Source organism: Serinus canaria, chromosome 4 (genome assembly GCF_022539315.1).
Source record: "Serinus canaria isolate serCan28SL12 chromosome 4, serCan2020, whole genome shotgun sequence".
Lineage (NCBI taxonomy): Eukaryota > Metazoa > Chordata > Aves > Passeriformes > Fringillidae > Serinus > Serinus canaria.
The window spans coordinates 63,125,665-63,142,401 of NC_066317.1; the positions used below are offsets into that span (position 1 = coordinate 63,125,665).

Here is a 16,737-nt window from a genome sequence, read left to right on the forward strand (position 1 = left end):
CATATCTTCTTAGGGAACAAGTAGAGCACACAGCCTCCCTGAGCCTTCCCATCTTCTGCACAGCTTCAGCTGAGGAGCACAGGGTTATTTGCAACCACCTCTTCCATCTGCATTTCATTGCACAGCTCTCAAAAGCAGGTTCTGGGAAGTTTGGGAATTTCACATGCAGTGCTTGATGAGAGTGTGAGGAACGATCCCTTCTTTTGCACCAATGCACAAAGCATCTCTGGGCTCCCCTTTTCAAATCCTGGCTCTGACACCACTGTGACACTTTGTCTGCAGGATTGCCCTCAGCCAGAGGTGTTGCAGCCCCTGCTTCCCACGCTCAGCACGTAAATCCCTGGGGGGCTGCAGCTCTGGTTTCTCTGTCAGGAGCCCTGATTTGCCAGGAACTCAGCCAGGCTGCAAAGGGCAGGTTCTTTTCCTTTCCACACTTGCTCCCCTCTTCTCTCATGCACTGAGTCCTGGCAAGGGAAGGAGTGAGCAGATCATTGCTTAAGGTAAGGGGCTCTATCTGCAGACCAAGAGAGGCAAGGGCAAATTTCCTGCCTTGCACCAGTTCCAAAGGGAAAGCATCCTTTATGCTTCTCTGCCTCACAAAAGGCTCAACAGCCTCAGAGCCTTTCTGCTTTTAAATTGCATTTGAACTAAACTTTGAGCTGAGCTGGGATTCCTGTTAGCCTCCTTCAGCTCAGAGAGTGCTTTGTCTCATCAGGGTGAGATCTGTGTGCAACCTCGAGTCCCTCTGCTCCAGGAGGAGCTCTTGTCTTTGGCTTCCAGCCTGGGGCAGGTGCAGAGGAGGGCACAGAAACCACATGGTCACTCTTCAAGGAAACACTTCCACACTTTATTTCTCTGAAAATGAGGAATGCATGTCAGATGCTCAGATCACCCAGGATCTACTGACAGACAGTTCTGGGTACAGAGACATAACTGCTTTCTAAATATGAGGTTTCCATCTGGAGAGGGTATTCCACAGGATTTTCAGAGAGTCCATTCACCAGCTAGATTCAGCTAGCAATAATACTACTGAGATTTGATGTTACCTAACAGGATTCTACATTACAAGCAAGGTAAACTGTGTTTCCATTTCCAGAATGAAATCCAGACATGTCTTCCTAGAGTTGTTCTGAGACTCAATCCAAAACTACTGACTTAGAATACACACAGAATTACACCCAAAGAAGGCACTGGCTCAGGTATGAGAAGCTCTGGAGTTGTGGGGATCATTACCAGGATTTCTGTCACCTTGCCTGCCCAGAGACAGCACCACACTCACATGATTATGCCATTTCTCTTCCAGGGAGGACTGGGCTGTGAATTTCACAGGCTAACCCCTGCATGCCACCCTGTGTACAAACACCATGTGCCCAGGGCTATCAGCAGCACTGCACCAAGAGGAGAGAAGGCACAGCTTGACTTCAAAATGTCACGAGAACTGCCTTGGCTCTGCAGCAAAAGAAATGTTGGGTGGGAGACAAAACTTTCTGCTTTAAGTACTCCTGCAATTAAATCCTTCTGCAAAATACATGGTTTCTTCTAGTAAGTGGAGACTCAAGGGGTTCTGAATTTAAATTCACTTCCTGAGCAAAAATGAATTAAAACTAGTTCCAATTTTTCTTCATGCCATCCTGCAATTATAAGGAACTTTATCAAAACCACCAAGTATAGAGTAAGGGGTCCTTAAAGAAACTCACAAAATCATTGCTGTACCTTTATTTCAAATAAGAGTGAGTTGGATTTTCTACTTTAGCAAATTAGAATATATTAATACATTTAGCCCAAATGCAAGGTCTTCTTATTTTTGTATTAAAAATAGCATTTTTTCTCTGTGTATTTTCCTCCTAATTAAAGAACAGGCATTAATTAATGCATAAGCACCATCAATTTGTCAAATCAGAAATAAAGCACACCAAATACTATAATGCATCTTGCCCTTTTATTGTGTTGTATTATAGACAAAGAGAAGTACAGAATAATCACTCTGTTAGAACCATAAAGTTGCAGTGTCACTCTAATCCCTTTGGGAGTCAGACAACATCCACTTGTCATTCATTCCACCTTTACATTGTAATAAGCTGCATATATCAAAACTCAACTGTGAGCAACCATATTTCTAAATGAAAACATGAACAAAAAACCCTAGGTTTTTTAAGAGGACTTTGCAAGATTCTTTAGGGTACCAGCAGAATAAGCATGCACAATATCAATACCAACCACAGACATGCTGCCCCCTGAAAAGGGGAGCTGTGCTGGAAAATTCACAGGTTCAGTGCTGGGACTCCATCTCCTGCAAAAAGCTGGCTCAAAAGCAGTGCATTACTTTGGTCCAAATATAAGTGGGAGTAAAGAAGCCAAAGGCTGGTATGTTGCAAGGAAGCTGTGTTCATCCTACTGTTTTCTTTGAACAATAAAATTTGGTCAATGAGGAAAACCTCTACTGCTCTATTGACAGTGCCACAGTGCAGTGTGATGCTACCAGAAGGGAGCTGCTGCTGTGTCATGCTGCTTCTCTTGTACACAAAACAGGTCCCAAGGACCTCTAAAGGGGTTTGCTGGAATACTACAAAGGACAAAGGGGATTTCTTATTTGAAATGCAGCTGCAAGGAAGGTTTTCCTTGCTGAGAATCACACGCCTTTCAAACAACTTTGACAAAATATATGGCAACATGCTCCTTTGTGTTGCTGAGTAGGACTGCACATGAAATAATAAGTTGGCAGTGGGTCAAAGTTCTCTATTTCCTTGTGTTCTGTGTTGCAGAAGAAATGGAAGAGAAGCAGTTTGGAAACATACAGATAGCTTCCATCCCAACTTACTGAGCAGGCTGAGAGCAAAACATCAAAAACACCAGCCACCCATAGAAAGACAGACATACTGAAAAGAATTAGTAAAATGACTTTGAAAAGTACTTTTTTTGTTGATCCTGTTCCAATATTCTTGTTTGTATAAAAGTTTTGAGCCTGATGCTCGAGCTGATACACAATTCTCTACTTTGGGGATGATGTTTTAAGCCCAATGAAAAATGTATTGTTATCAACAGGAATTTCCACTGGAGCCATTTTCTGTTCTTCCCAAAATAAAGGAAAAAACACAAACAATGAGAAAGGATTTGCTATTCTCTTTTAAAGAGTAACAAGGCACAATCTTGTTGTCTACTACTACTACACTGCTTAAATTGGTTTGTTCTCTCTTGTCTCTGCAGCAGAAATAAAAATAACATCAGCACTGTAACCCACCCTGATGGAGTCCAGAGTCCACGCAAGAGCTAAGGACCATTTTGGTAGAATTTTAGCATTTCCCAAAATACAGTTTGCAAGAGACTCCTGGGCAGGCAGGCATTGTGTAGGCTCTCTGCCAAAACTTTCTGTAGAGGCCACTTTGAGTGGTTCAATCCAGCATGTGATTTGCTTAATGAAAGACACTTCTCCAGAAGATTTTGGCAGACTCAATCAGTTCAACTGCCAGGCAGCATTCATGTGATTACAAATGTTACTGATCACATTAGATACTTAATAAATCACTCCAAAAAGATCACAGCTACTGTGTGGCTCTGAAGAAATCAAAACTGAGAGACAGATTACTGTGTTTGCTGTGCACTGGACTATTGATACAATTGGGGAACAAATCCTTTCCTTGGACTGCCAAGCAGTCACTGATAACTATTAATTTCTAGATAATGCCAAGTCTGCTTGTTTGTAAATGTTTATCTATGCAACATGGCAAAGTCGCTTCCTTTCCATGTTATTCTTCTATAAATACATTAAAAAATTTGACTTCACTGACTTTCACAGATCTGTGGCAATTCATACAAGCCAAGAGGTTGGCCTGAGAGTCCAAGGACAATTTTTGGCTTGAAATACCAACAAAGCAGGATGCTATCCTTGCATAAAACCCATAAGCAAGACTTTGGCATTGTTTCTTCCCTTGACATTTCAGCAGATGCAATATCACATAGACTTATGACAAACCACAACAAAGCAAAAATAATCTGAGCTATACCTGTTTTGATATAAATGCTTTTCCTTATGGTGGGGCACAAATTGCACTCTGTATCTTCCTGTAATTTACTGAACAGCATTTTAAAAATGAATATATGTCCATCGTCCAAATCTCAGTGCTCATTTCAGTGTATTGCATGAAAGCAATCACACAGGCCTCTCTTTTCTGCTCTCAGGAGGAGGGTTTCTGTCTGAAAAAAAAAAAACCAAACAAAAATCCATGAAATCAAAGAACTGAATATATTGCTTTAAAAGAGTATATAATTGATTAGATCTAATCCCTCTGCACAGCTGTAGCCAAGGTGCTCTGCTGAGTGAAAAATCATAGCTCTTAGTGCTGGTTTTCATCCAGAAAAAGTGATGAAACGAGTATATTCAGAACTGAGATGCAGGGAGAGTATTTTTATAGTTTGAATGTTTTCATTTTCACAGTTAACTTCTAGGGAGTAGGCTGTCAAAATTATTAAAGTGTCCTTTATAAGAGCTGCGACAGATTCCACTTTCAACTGCACTGCTCTTAATTCCTTTGTGGTGATTGATGGCTTCCTCTTGATGATTCCTTCAGTCCTGTATAATTTAATTGAGGAGCCAGATGTGCTCTCAGTTACACTGCTGTTTTCTAGAACAACTCTGAGTTGAATCCAGCTGTCAGTCTAACCCTATTGTCTGAAGCTCATAATCCTTCAAGGCAGATCTAGGTCTGAGTGTGTGGTTCCTATTTCAATCTGAGTTAAATTACTGACAGCTGCTTTAATATCAGTACTTGAGCAAAAGCTTAAAAACCATTCCAAATATACATCATTTAGAATTACTTGGTGTTGTATTTGGAGCTCCTTAGTGGAAAAGCATTTCCAAGCTTTTTTTTTTTTATCTGTATACAGGGGAAAAAATAATTTTAGATATTTAAAGATATTCAAGTATAATTAATTTAGTTGTGATCAAATCACAAATATTTTGTGGATTTTTGTCCCACTTTTGGAGAAAAAAAGGCTCAATCTTTTGCATGGCACCATCATTTCAGAAGCCAATTTCTCATGGGACTCAAGATTGTTGGTGCAAGAAATTCACATCAGCAAGTGCAAGTGTGACTGAAGAGAAATTTCTTCCTGAGCATATCTTGTGGTTTTCACCCTGTGGTCTGTGGTGCCTCAAGCAGTTTGCAGACTGGCTTTGAAGAGTTTCTTGAGGGGAGAAAAAATTAATTTAGTGGGTTTAAATTCACTGTGAATGAGTTTCCCATCTTCATTACAAAAACCCATTAGAAGTTGAAACCCACTTGTTAAGAAATTATCTCAAAGCTCTGTGAAACAACAAGGTCTTCAGCCTGCTGGTGCTCCTCTGTCCTGATACCTCCTGACACACTAGACACAGCAAAGGGCTAATTAACCAAGGAGAAGGAGGAGGAGAAGGAGGAGGAGGAGGAGGAGGAGGAGGAGAAGAGAAGGAGAAGGAGAAGGAGAAGGAGAAGAGAAGGAGAAGGAGAAGGAGAAGGAGAAGGAGAAGGAGAAGGAGAAGGAGAAGGAGAAGGAGAAGGAGAAGGAGAAGGAGAAGGAGAAGGAGAAGGAGAAGGAGAAGGAGAAGGAGAAGGAGAAGGAGAAGGAGAAACTTTCCAAAGGAGAAGCTAGGCACTCTTGTGTGGGTCCTGCTCTCCTTCTGCCTGGCCTGGGCAGCAGCACCTCTGTCCCCCAGCAGTGCCCACTCTCTGTTATTCACTTCTTCTTGTCAGACTGCAAGCTTGTGCAGGACAGGCTGTTAGAGAACAGATTTCTCTCCCCTCCCCAGCCCTGTATCATCCTCAGCTCAAACTTTAGACATCCACCTTTGCATTAAAGAGGGTTTGTTCACATTCCCTGCCTGCTTTCACTTTTCAGCTTAGCGCCGCAGCAGGCACTGCTCAACACTGCTCCCTGCTTGCACAATGAAATCTTGGATGAGTGAATGCTCCCATTGTTGGGAGCCCAGGAGAAATCATAGAATCATCTTAACATCAAACAGGCTTATTGGATTTCACAGCAAAGCCAACAAGCTGTCACTGCTACCACAAACTCTGCCTGGGCGTCACTCAGGACTATTTACGGGCAGGAAGAGCAGCTCTGGGAGCACTCAATTGCAAACTGAAAGACTGTGAAAGGGAGGTATCAATTACAAAAATTAATTGTGGCCTTGATGGCATTGGCTTAGAAAGTCCCTGATATGCAGGAGCAATCCTGCATGGGGCTTGCCCTTGTAGCAACAATTTCCAAGACTCAGGAGTTATTCAGTGAAGTTATTTGTGTGTCAAACTTGAGAAATTATAGCTAGTCAGCATGAGCCAAGCATCAGCAGTGGAGTAAGGATATGGAAGCTCTACCTGTCAGAGTATAGAAGGCCACAGTGTGCCATTTGTAGGGCCTTGGCTGCTGCATTTCACTTTAGTATCTCTGTATCAATAATTTGTGTTTAACCAAAGCATCTCTGATAGAAGCCCTTTGGAGTATCAGTCCAAAGGCTGGGAAATGTGTACAGCAATACAGCAGTTATTCACTAGTAGTGTTAAGCTCAGTTGTCTAAGGGGGGTGATCTTACAAACAACGGGTTCTGTTTGGTTTTGTGATGCACTGTTCCTGTGCTCCTTGCTCTGTAACACTGGGAGCTGTCTCAGTCAGTGCCTTGCTGGCACTGTCCAGGTCCTCACAGAAACAGAAATTCATCTTGTGGCACCCTGGCACCAGCTCCTCCCTTTCTATTCTGCCTCACCTCTCCCAAGACAACGCTGCTCTCTGTCCACTCTCCAGACAGAACAGACATCACAGACACATCTGAGCACCTCTGTGGCTGGGATTAAGGAATTGTGCTTCCTCCATTGCATTCAAAAATATCTTTAACTTTCCAGCAAAGCCTGCTGACAGCATAAGAACCAGCACAGCTGCAATTGCACCTGGTCTTGACATGTCATGTGTAAGTATAAAACATTTCAGCTGACCCTAATCCACGTGGAACTCTGCTATGCACCAGAAGAGCCCAGCACAGCTGCTGGAGGTAAAGCCCCTCTACTGACACTTTACCACTTAAGAGTTATTTATTATTACTCAAGTGCATGGGAAACTTTTGGGATGTAACCCACACTCAGAACTTTGTCCTAATCAGTTTGTTATTGATAGCCCAAGAAAGCTGAAGTCACTCCAGCTTAATGGTGTAGGGCCTGACACGGCTGGCCAAGGTCACAAGAAACCAAAGGCAAAGCAACATAATTGACTGATGGTTTGAGACACGTAATTGATTTATGTCCCTTTGGTTGGCTTTGCTGGGAATGACAACTGAGCTGAGTGTGACTGTAAAGGAGCAAGGAGCCCTCTCACTTGCCAAGAGAGATGGCCCTGCTCAGAGGAAGGAGTGGTAGGACAAGACATGCAAGGAGGGGCTTTATTAGAGGAGTGAGCCCTCCTGCCTCTTGCAAACTTCAGCAGCTGAACCACTGTGGAAATCCTACCCCAGCCAGTTTGCACATATTTACAAACCCACACATATAAGAATCACTAAAATCAGGGCATTTAACACACCCTCATTTTGCTCACTGGGACTTCTGGACACTGGCATGTGAAGTGGCAGAATCCCCTGTGTGCTGTGATAAATGCATGAAAAGATGTGCTCCTCCCTTTTCCACAAAGCATCAGTCCCTGAGCAAAGGGTGTGAGTGTGCTTCCCTCTCCTCTGCCAGCCCTGCCTGCACCTTCTCTCTCTCCCGCTCATCTCTGCTCCTGCCCAGCGAATGCTCAGCCCACGGCAATGGTGTGAGGCACAGAGCAAATCATCTGTTTTGTTTTCCTCTCCTTTGTACATCTTCTTTCCCTCTCCCTTTGGTGCAGGGACTGTCTGAGGTAATTCCTGAGACTGTTATGCAAGAAGTCAGACCAGATGATCATTACTGAACCTCTGCAGGCTGTGAAAAACGATCTGTGCTTGCTGTAAACCTTTTTGCTGGGATGGGGGTGAGTCAGCAGGGATGTCACGTCTGCTGCAGCCAGGCAGGCAGCCCTGGCCGCCGGGGAGATAAAGGCTGAGGGAAGGCTGCGATAAGGGCGAGCGCTCCGGCAGAGCCGTACCCGCGTGTCCAGGCTGTACGCCGTCTTCCTCAGGTCCTGCAACGCCCTCTGCATGAACTCGAACGCGTGGCAGTCAACACAGGGCCGGCCTGCGAGGAGAGACACAAGAGACATCACTGTCACAGCAGGAAAGTGGAGTTTGGCAGTACAGTTTAGCAGGAGGAATACTCGGAGAGCTTGCCAGGAGAAACTCCAACTCTTACCAGGCACCCACACCTGCGTGAGCGCAAAATCAGGGCTGCCTCTATCCATCTTTGTGCAAAATCAGGGCTGCCTGTAGCTATGTTTGTGCAAAATCAGGGCTGCCTCTATCCATCTTTGTGCAAAATCAGGGCTGCCTGTATCCATCTTTGTGCAAATGTGAGAGGATCAGCAAAAACCTCCGGGTATTTTGCTGTGTGTGCTTTTCTGAGCATGGCCCAGGCTTGACCCTGCCTGCTGCTTTGGCCCCCAGCCTCTCCCCTTCGAGCTGAAATCCTTACCCCTCCTCAGACATGGGTTAATTCTCAACAGATACATGAAAATAGCAGTTTGCAGTGGTTCAGGAATCAGACAGGCAGGTCTGTTTTTACAGGAGCTCTTACAGAGCAGCTTGGCAAGGGACAATACCAGATCTGTATTTGCTTCCTTTCACCTGCTGCTGTATTTTTTCTCTGCCAGGAATGCAAAGCATCCCACTGGCTCTGCAGCTGCTGCCAGTGTGTGTGCACAGAGGGGCAGGGCAGGGAAAAGGCAGAGACTGGAGGAGGATGGGACTTGACAACTAAAATGGCTCACTTCTTTCCATACTACCAGAGCAGATTTCCAGCTAACTCCCCCTGGAACATTAATATCTTCAATCTTATCTTAATTTCTAGTTTTAAATTCCTGTAGAGACTCCTCTCTGCTGTTGTCCCAAATGTGTCCAAGGAAGCTGGCACCTCTGTACACAAGTGTGAATATATTCATCCCTAAAAGTAAAGAAAACTAAATAATTGGTTTACAGAAAGAACTGTAACTAAGACACAACATGATCTTGTAAAAAGTGTCTCCCCATCTTTCTTGTAGGCTCCTTTGAGGTACTTAGAAACAGGGAAAAGGAGAAAATGGAATCACACAGACTGAGCTTTTTTGATTTCCATTCCTAGTACCACACCTGAAAAAACCCACCAAATTTTCTCTAAATATCTGGCATTTCTGCTCTGCCAGGATTCACCCTGCACCAATCTCTGACTGTTTGAAGTTAATGATCTGTGAGCTTTCAGAAGAAGAAATTGCAGACACTGGAGGGGAGCAGGGGGAATGGGGAAAGATGACATTTCATGCTGATCACAGAGCCCCCATGGTGGGGGGAGTGCCAAAATCCTTGTCCTCATGCAGCCACTTGTGCTGCTCTACCAGAGCAAAGAGGGTGCAAAGCTGCTGCTGAGGTGGCTGGGGAGCTGTGTGGAGCCAGGGACCTGCTGAGCAGCCCTGCAGCACCCATCTGTGCCTGGCACCCTGCTGCCAGCACTGCCTTCTGACTGGTACCTGGAGGAAGGGAGCAGCCAGAGTGCTTGTCAGTCCTCAGCAAGCCTCTCAGGGGTTTTGATCTCTTCAGGAGGAGCTTCTCTCCCACCTGTCCTTCTCCATCTCCCCTCAGTGCAAGTGGCATCTCTGGGTGAGCTGGGGATCAAGCTAGGGATTCAATTCCCATTCTGTGAGGAGATGCAAAGTCCCCACCTCTGTCAGAGCAGCGTTGCTCACAAAGACTCTGCCTCTCCAGGCACAGGAGTAGTTTGAGCACACTTTAAAGACACTCAACCTCCTCCTGCTTTCAGTATTGCAGTAATTTAATTGTTTCCACTTCAGAGCATGAAACAGAGCCCTTAGAAAGAGCCTGCATGCTCAGACTGCTGTCAGCAAATCCATCATTCCCTTGGTGTCATGCCCTGCTCCCTCTCACTCTGGTCTGCTCAGGAACACCTTGCCCTGGCTCCACCTCAGGGAGGTGCTGCATGCCCTGCAGTGCTGACAAGCACCAAAGTGTTCTCAAAATCAGAACCTGAAGGAGAAAAAAAAAAAAAAAAAAAAGATTCAGGTGATAAATTAATGTCTCCTGCTTCTGCAGTGGGGAGAAAGCACTTTTGAGGGGTGCCATGCGTTCCATAATCTGTCACTGCTTGTCACACAGAAAGTCTTCCCAGGGCTCTGTGGAAGCTGTGATGGGATGGTTGGGTGGGAGCAATTGCTGGTATTTATGACAGCCAAGAGCTCCTGTGTGGCCAGGGAGGCACAAGTGGAATGGCACAACCATGCCAAGTGGTTACTTCACTTGTGCCACTCCTGGGAAAGCAGCTGCCCTGGTATCAAAGCATCTTCTGCAGCAGAAGGGTGGTGGCACAGAGGACACCTGCCTGGGCAGCTCTGGGGGTGAATCAGCACCTGCAAAGCTCCCAACACAGCACTGCCCTCCAAAGTCAGAGGGCACCTGCAGCCAGTTTTACCACATAACAGGATATTCCCTCTTTAATGTCATTTCTTGGGCTGTGCTCTGTGGTGGAGGATCCTTCTCCAGGCACTGCTGTCTCTGGGTCAGCTCAGCATCCCTGGGAGCCAGTAGCCCCTGGCAGATACTCAAGGAAGATACAAGAGTAAGTGTCTAGCAATGTTCTCCTAGCCTACCAGGAGGCTGGAGGATATCCTGCATCTGGCTGATGTTTCTATATCTGATAAGCCCTCCACAAATTTTTCTCACATTAATTTGCACTGTTGCTTCCTGAATCCATGTAAACTTTTGTCATCTGCAACATCCTGTGGCAATGAGTTCCACAGCTCAGCTATTCACTGGGTGAACAAAATGCCATTCCTGTCTGCTCTGAAGTTGACATCTGCTGCTTTCATTTCCTGCCTCTAATTTTTGCAGTGGAAGAGGCAATTATTAAATAATCACCAACTTTGTCCCACTTATGACTTTGATGTCCTCCATCACTCTCTGCCTTGGTCTGCTTTCCAGAATGAAGAGCTGAGCTGCTAAGCTGACTTATCTCTGTGGATTTGATCTCTCTTCCTAACCACAATATTTTCAGCAAGGTGCCCATGGACATTTCCCCAACAGAAATACATCTAAGCATCTGTTTTACCAAATAAATCTAAATATGTTCTGTTGCCAATAGGAGCAGTCCCACTGTGCTTTCTGTCCTGGCTATGGCATCTCACACTTCCACTTGCTCACAGCAGGAGTGACAATGCAGCTCCTCCCTCAGCTGGATCACTGACTTTTATCCCCCCAGAGCAGATCCTGAATCCCCAATTTCTGGGACCAGGAGAAAAAACAGTGCAAGGAGAGGAGACCAGGTTATGGAGAGGAGAAGGGCAGAGGCAGCACAGGCTTACATCAGCTTAAAGCAGCCATGAAACCAAATCTTAAATCACATCATAGCAAAGTATAGCAGAGTGCTATTAATTCCTTGCTGACAGCTGGAAACAGATGATCATTCATGGGGAGACTTAACAGGTCTGTGAATTAACATAATGAGAATTATCAAGAGTCAGCCCTAACTCTTTACATGGGTCCTGTCAGCACAAAGACTCTATGTGTCTTTGTGTGCTTTGGGAGAAGTAGGGGAAGAGAAAAAATGTGTTTCTTGGCTTCTTCTTGGTGAAGAGCTGTGACTGAAAGCACTGTGTAAGTCTAATTTACTTCCCCTTGCTTACACTTGGTGTTTATTCTTTGTATTTCATGCACCTTGACTAATGAAAACAGACCCACCAGCTTCTGGTGTTCAGATTCCATATTTTAGCTTTCACAGTGGGTGATCTGGGCTATAAATGCAATGGGAGGTTGGGGAAATAACTTATTTTTTTCTAGTGGATTGCAGAGAACTTTAAAGAAAATAATCTGTGAGTATTAGTAGCACCACTTCAAACTTGAACAGTCTTTTGCATATGCTAAGTGCTGTGAATAAAGTATAAGGACACAATTAATCATTGCTAATTAGAATAATGCATAAAGAGCTGTGCCTGGCTGTGTGAGTGGCAGAGAGCAGGGGATGGTGCCCCAGCCAGATCTCAGTGCCTCACACAGGACAGGATCTCTCTGCACTGCTAAAGAGATCTGTGACTCACTCTCATGCTCCTCTCCTGTGACTCCTGCACCTCCCACACTTGTTCTGAGCATTGCTGCCCCTGTCCTGCTCATGGTGCTGCAGGAGGGACACATTCCTCCCACCAGCTGGGAGAGAGACCGTGGGGTCCATGCGGGAATGTTCCTGCTCCGGGCGTGCTGCCAGTGCCATGGCACACACCTGGGAGCAGAGAAAGCCTCAAGCACCACTGCTCTGCCCTGCAGAAGGACACCAAATGTGGCCCAAGTCCATCCCACATCCCTGTTAAGGACATGCACTGGAGACCCCTTTCCCCTCTGGGCCATGCAGGGTCCCACACCCAGCAGTTTGCCTGGGCTGGCAGGGAGGCCACAAGTGCAGCAGTAGGGGCAGTGTGTGCTCATCCTGCAGAGGCAGTGCCCTCTGGAAGGGTCAGTGCCCACAGGGACCAGCTCCTGAGGAGATGGAACCCATGGAGCATCAAGAAGGAAAAGATCCCAGAGCGTCTGTACTAGATCACACCAAGGGGAGTGCCCAGCCCAGTGCCCAGTCTCCCACAGTCTGCATCTCTTGAGGAATATTGAAAGTGTGGGAGCATTCCCAAGCCTTGAGAGAATGGGATAGGATAGCTCCACTCTGGAACTGGCTGCCCTGTCTTCCAGACAGACAACTGGCCTCCTATCATGGGCACAAGTGTGCCAGGGTCCATCCTAGCAGGTACTGGTACAGTCATGTCCCCGTGCCAGGGTGCATCCCCGGGCACGGTTCTACCTTCATGGCCAGCAGTGGGTGCCTTAGAAGAGCATGAGAACAGGGCAAGTCTGGAGGGATGCATTCCCAAACACCCTCCCAGGTCTCAGGAATAGGCTAAGGCAGCTCCTGAACCAGAAGAAATGCCCCTGTATTTAACTGCCCTTTCTAGGATTTTTTTCCCTTGAATTTTACCAATTGGTTCTGCAATCTCACACAAACATTTAGCACCCACCATGTCCTAAGGGAAGAGTTTCCCAGGTTAACCATCAGGAAGAGCCCTGACAGGCAAAGGAAAGTGTCTGGAGCACTTAGCAGCTATGCAGCACTCTCCCAACAAGAGTCTGAGGAGGACCATCAGGAGTTCCTCGAGGCTTTAAAACTCTGTCCCTGCAGCAGCCCAAAACAATTTCCAATTCACTGCTCAGCTGACAGCCTTGCTCCTGGCCTGGTCTCAGACAGAAATAGCATTATGCTTTTGTAGCAGTGCTCACAGTTCCTTGGGATGGGGCAGTGTGTCTCTGGGTAACCCTGCCACAGAAACTCTCTGACCTGCCCTTCATTCCACACAAGGCAAGGAATCTTCCTCAAGGCTGTTCAAGGACTCCACAGCCTGGCTAGAGGAGGGTAATAAAATGGTTAAAGGACTCCTTGATACTATAAGAAGGATGGGACAGACTTTTTTTGTGGGGCCTGTTGTGATAGGTCAAGGGGTGATGGTTTTGAAATAAAAGAGGGTCAATTTAAATTAGTTAAGAAGAAGTTTTTTAGTGGTGAAGAGTGGTGAGGCACTGGCATGGGTTGCCCAGAGAGGTGGCAGATGCCCCATCCCAGGAAATGTTCAAGGTCAGGTTGAGCTCCACTCTGATCAAGTTGAAGATATCCCAGCCCATGGCAGGGGGTTGGACCAGATGAGTTCTAAAAGTCCTTCCCACCTTTTTATGCTTTTATAATTCTGTGAGACCTGGGTCAGAAACCCTGGCCAAGAGTTTTGTTCTACAGCTCAAATGGGAGTTTTCACTACACAAGTAGAACAAGAAATCCCTGTATACATTTTCCCAAATGTGTTCACTTGCCTGTGCTGACACAGACACACAAAGAGTATGAACAATTTATTTTCCAAGCCTGATTTTCTCTTTGAGGAGATAAAATGGACTACTCATCACAAAACTTCTAGAATTAATGAATTCCTAGGAAACAGAGACACAAAATAGCAGTGAGATCTGGTTTAGAACAGACCAAAACTTAGCCCTAATAAAAAAAAAAAAAAAAAAAGAAAATAATGAAAAAGAAAGAAGTTCAACATCTATGTCTCATTAGTTTCATCTAATAGAATTAATTGTGAATAAAATTCAGTGACAAAATCAGACCTTGTATTAAATATTTTGATAGTCATAGCTGTGATACAAAGTAAGCATGACAAAGAACTAGAGATTTGTTTTTATGCAATTATCTTTCTTTGTTGTTTTTTTTTCCCAGAGGACATTTTATGTTTCTAATGAGTGGCTATTTCCCACTTGCTGTCACCAAAACACCCCGAGAACGTTGACTCCATCCCCCAATAGCTTTGAACTATTGCCTCATTTTGGAGCTGAGAAAGTTTAGAGATTTACTCAAATTAACAGAGGAAGCTCATATAGAGCTGTGATCCAAATTCAAGAGCTCCCAGCTCCGTGGTGTGCTCAAACCAGTCTGTCATCTTGATTTCTTTTTTAGGTTTGCAGGATTTCAGAAATTTGTATTTGCTTTCCAAATGCACTGTTTGAATAAACATCCCCTGTGTTGATTTGTAGTAGCTACAAGAAAGTTGAACTTGACCTATTGTTCCAAACAAATACTGAAATAAGCAAGATGCAATGCCCCAGCAGAAATACACACAAATTTTCTTCTAACAATACTCAGGACATCATAGCTATTGTGACAAATCTGTGTATATCAATTAAAACTATCTAGTGAAATGAAACTCTCAAGAAGCAGATCTAAAAGACCTACAAACAAAGAGCTTGAGCAGAAGCTCAAATGAAAATTAAGAGTATGCAGTTAGCATTTTTTCCTAAATAACTACAAATCCTTAGCTTGCATGCTGTTTCTGTCACTGTTATTTTCAGGTGCTTTGCTGCCATGGCACAAACTCATCATTAATCAGGCAACAGCAGGTTCCCCCGGAGCAGAGAGCCCGTGTGGCTGCTGGGGGCAGTGGAGGAAGGCAGGCAGGACAGGGTGCAGCAGGTACCTACTTTCTGCAGGGATGGCACTCCCGGGGTCCTGGCCAGCCCCCACCAGCCTGGCGCTGAGCAGGCTGAGCAGCCACAGCAGCAGGATTCCCACCCGCACCTCGCTCCGCACGGGCGCCATCGCTCTCATCAATAATTCAAGCTGTCTTCCCTGCCTGCAACGAGGAGAAGCAGTGAAAATTCAGCAGTTTGCTCCCTGCACGCTGCTCACAAGGAGGTGGGCGAGATGTGCTAAGCCCAGACCCCGTGCAAGCACAAACCCACTCGCACGCTCCGCTGCCGGCCACGCCGTGGGCCCCAGATGCACCCCAAGGACCAGCTCGCCCAGTACCTGCTCCTTCTCCTTGCCAGTGTGCCAGAGCCTTGGAGCAGCTGTGGAGAGCAGGCAAGGCTCCAGCAGCCACTGTGAGCATGCGCCCCTTCAGCATCCCCCCTTCCCTGATTAGGGTCATTGCCATGGAGATTTGCTATAGCAACGCTGAAAAATTGGAGCTGCCAAGTGGAGAAGAAGATTTAAAGGGATCACAATGGGATGGGTGGTCACTGCTGCACTCCTCCTCTGCTCCCAAGGGCCATGCCCTCTCCTTGGCAGACACTGGCTGCTGCCACCCACGTAAGACAGTCTTGGGCAATTTTTGTGTTTGTTGCTGTTATTCCTGAAGGGTCTGTGCTGAAATACACAGCTCCCAGCCCTTGCTTTAGCTGTAACTCACTTAAAGTGAGATTTCATTCTGTGAGGCATCAAATGAGAGAAAAACTCAGAAGTTTGCTTGGATAAATGAAGTTGCAGGGCCTGCTGATGGTACCCTGTACTTTGGGGAAGAATCCATTATGGTCTTTGTTCAACTACACTGAAAATGAGGCCTTGTGGACAACAGCACCCCTGGCACATGGACCAACCATGAAAACAGATCCTGCACAGCATCTCATTAGGGTGACCACAATAAGAGCCCAGCCAAAACCTACACACTGCAAAAGTTTAAGGATGCTCACTTCAAGCTCAGCTTTTGATGTGGGATCAGTCCTTATTTATTTATTTATTTATTTATTTATTTATTTATTTATTTATTTATTTATTTGTAATGTCCTGACAAAGTTAAAGCAGGAAACTTCCTGGACAGGGAATCTGTGTGAGCAGCTGGCTGAAACCAGGCATTCAGACAGGGGAGGTGATACCTTTTGGAAAAGAGAAAGATATGCTCTAACACCTACCTGCTTGCCCCAGAGCACAATTAAAGGCTCATTTTGGAACATAAACATTCAATTTGTGGCTTTGTTGCTCTCACAGAAGGACACTCCATCTCCTCTCACCAAGGAGATGCTCCAGCCTTCCTGGAATACAGGATAACCACCCTGCCAGGCTGTGGAGGTGTCAGTCTTCCCAGACATGGATGTAGTTTATCCTTGGCTTTTTTCAGCCCTAGAAGCTTTCACCAGCACTGCTCTCTCCTTCTATTTCACTTGTTCCTGTGGCTTCTTCAGAACCACCTCTTACAGCCCTCCCTTCAATGTTTGTGCTTTTGGATCAGGTTAGTTTAAAAGTCCTCTCACAGAACTTTCTGGAAAAGTGGAAATGCAAGAGAGGATTTTGCAGGGGGCAGCCCAGA

General features: G+C 45.6%; 1 protein-coding gene across 1 annotated transcript; it reads right to left on the reverse strand.

Moving 5' to 3' along the window:
* Nucleotides 1-1,920: 1,920 nt before the first annotated feature.
* C4H4orf48 (chromosome 4 C4orf48 homolog) lies at nt 1,921-15,458 on the reverse strand. Its single transcript, XM_018924158.2, has 4 exons — nt 15,395-15,458; nt 15,134-15,285; nt 8,083-8,171; nt 1,921-4,191 (listed from the first exon to the last, which is right to left on the reverse strand). The coding sequence occupies exons 2-4, from the start codon at nt 15,258-15,260 to the stop codon at nt 4,126-4,128; spliced, it is 282 nt and encodes a 93-aa protein (XP_018779703.1). The 5' UTR covers nt 15,261-15,285; nt 15,395-15,458; the 3' UTR covers nt 1,921-4,125.
* Between the last annotated feature and the right edge of the window lie 1,279 nt (nt 15,459-16,737).

Coding starts and splice junctions, on each gene's coding strand:
- C4H4orf48 (XM_018924158.2), bottom strand. CDS start 15,260: ATGAGAGCGATGGCGCCCGTGCGGAGCGAGGTGCGGGTGGGAATCCTG. Junction 8,172..15,133: donor GAGTGCCATCCCTGCAGAAA/GTAGGTACCTGC, acceptor CTCTCCTCGCAG/GCCGGCCCTGTGTTGACTGC. Junction 4,192..8,082: donor CGTACAGCCTGGACACGCGG/GTACGGCTCTGC, acceptor TTTTTTTTTCAG/ACAGAAACCCTCCTCCTGAG.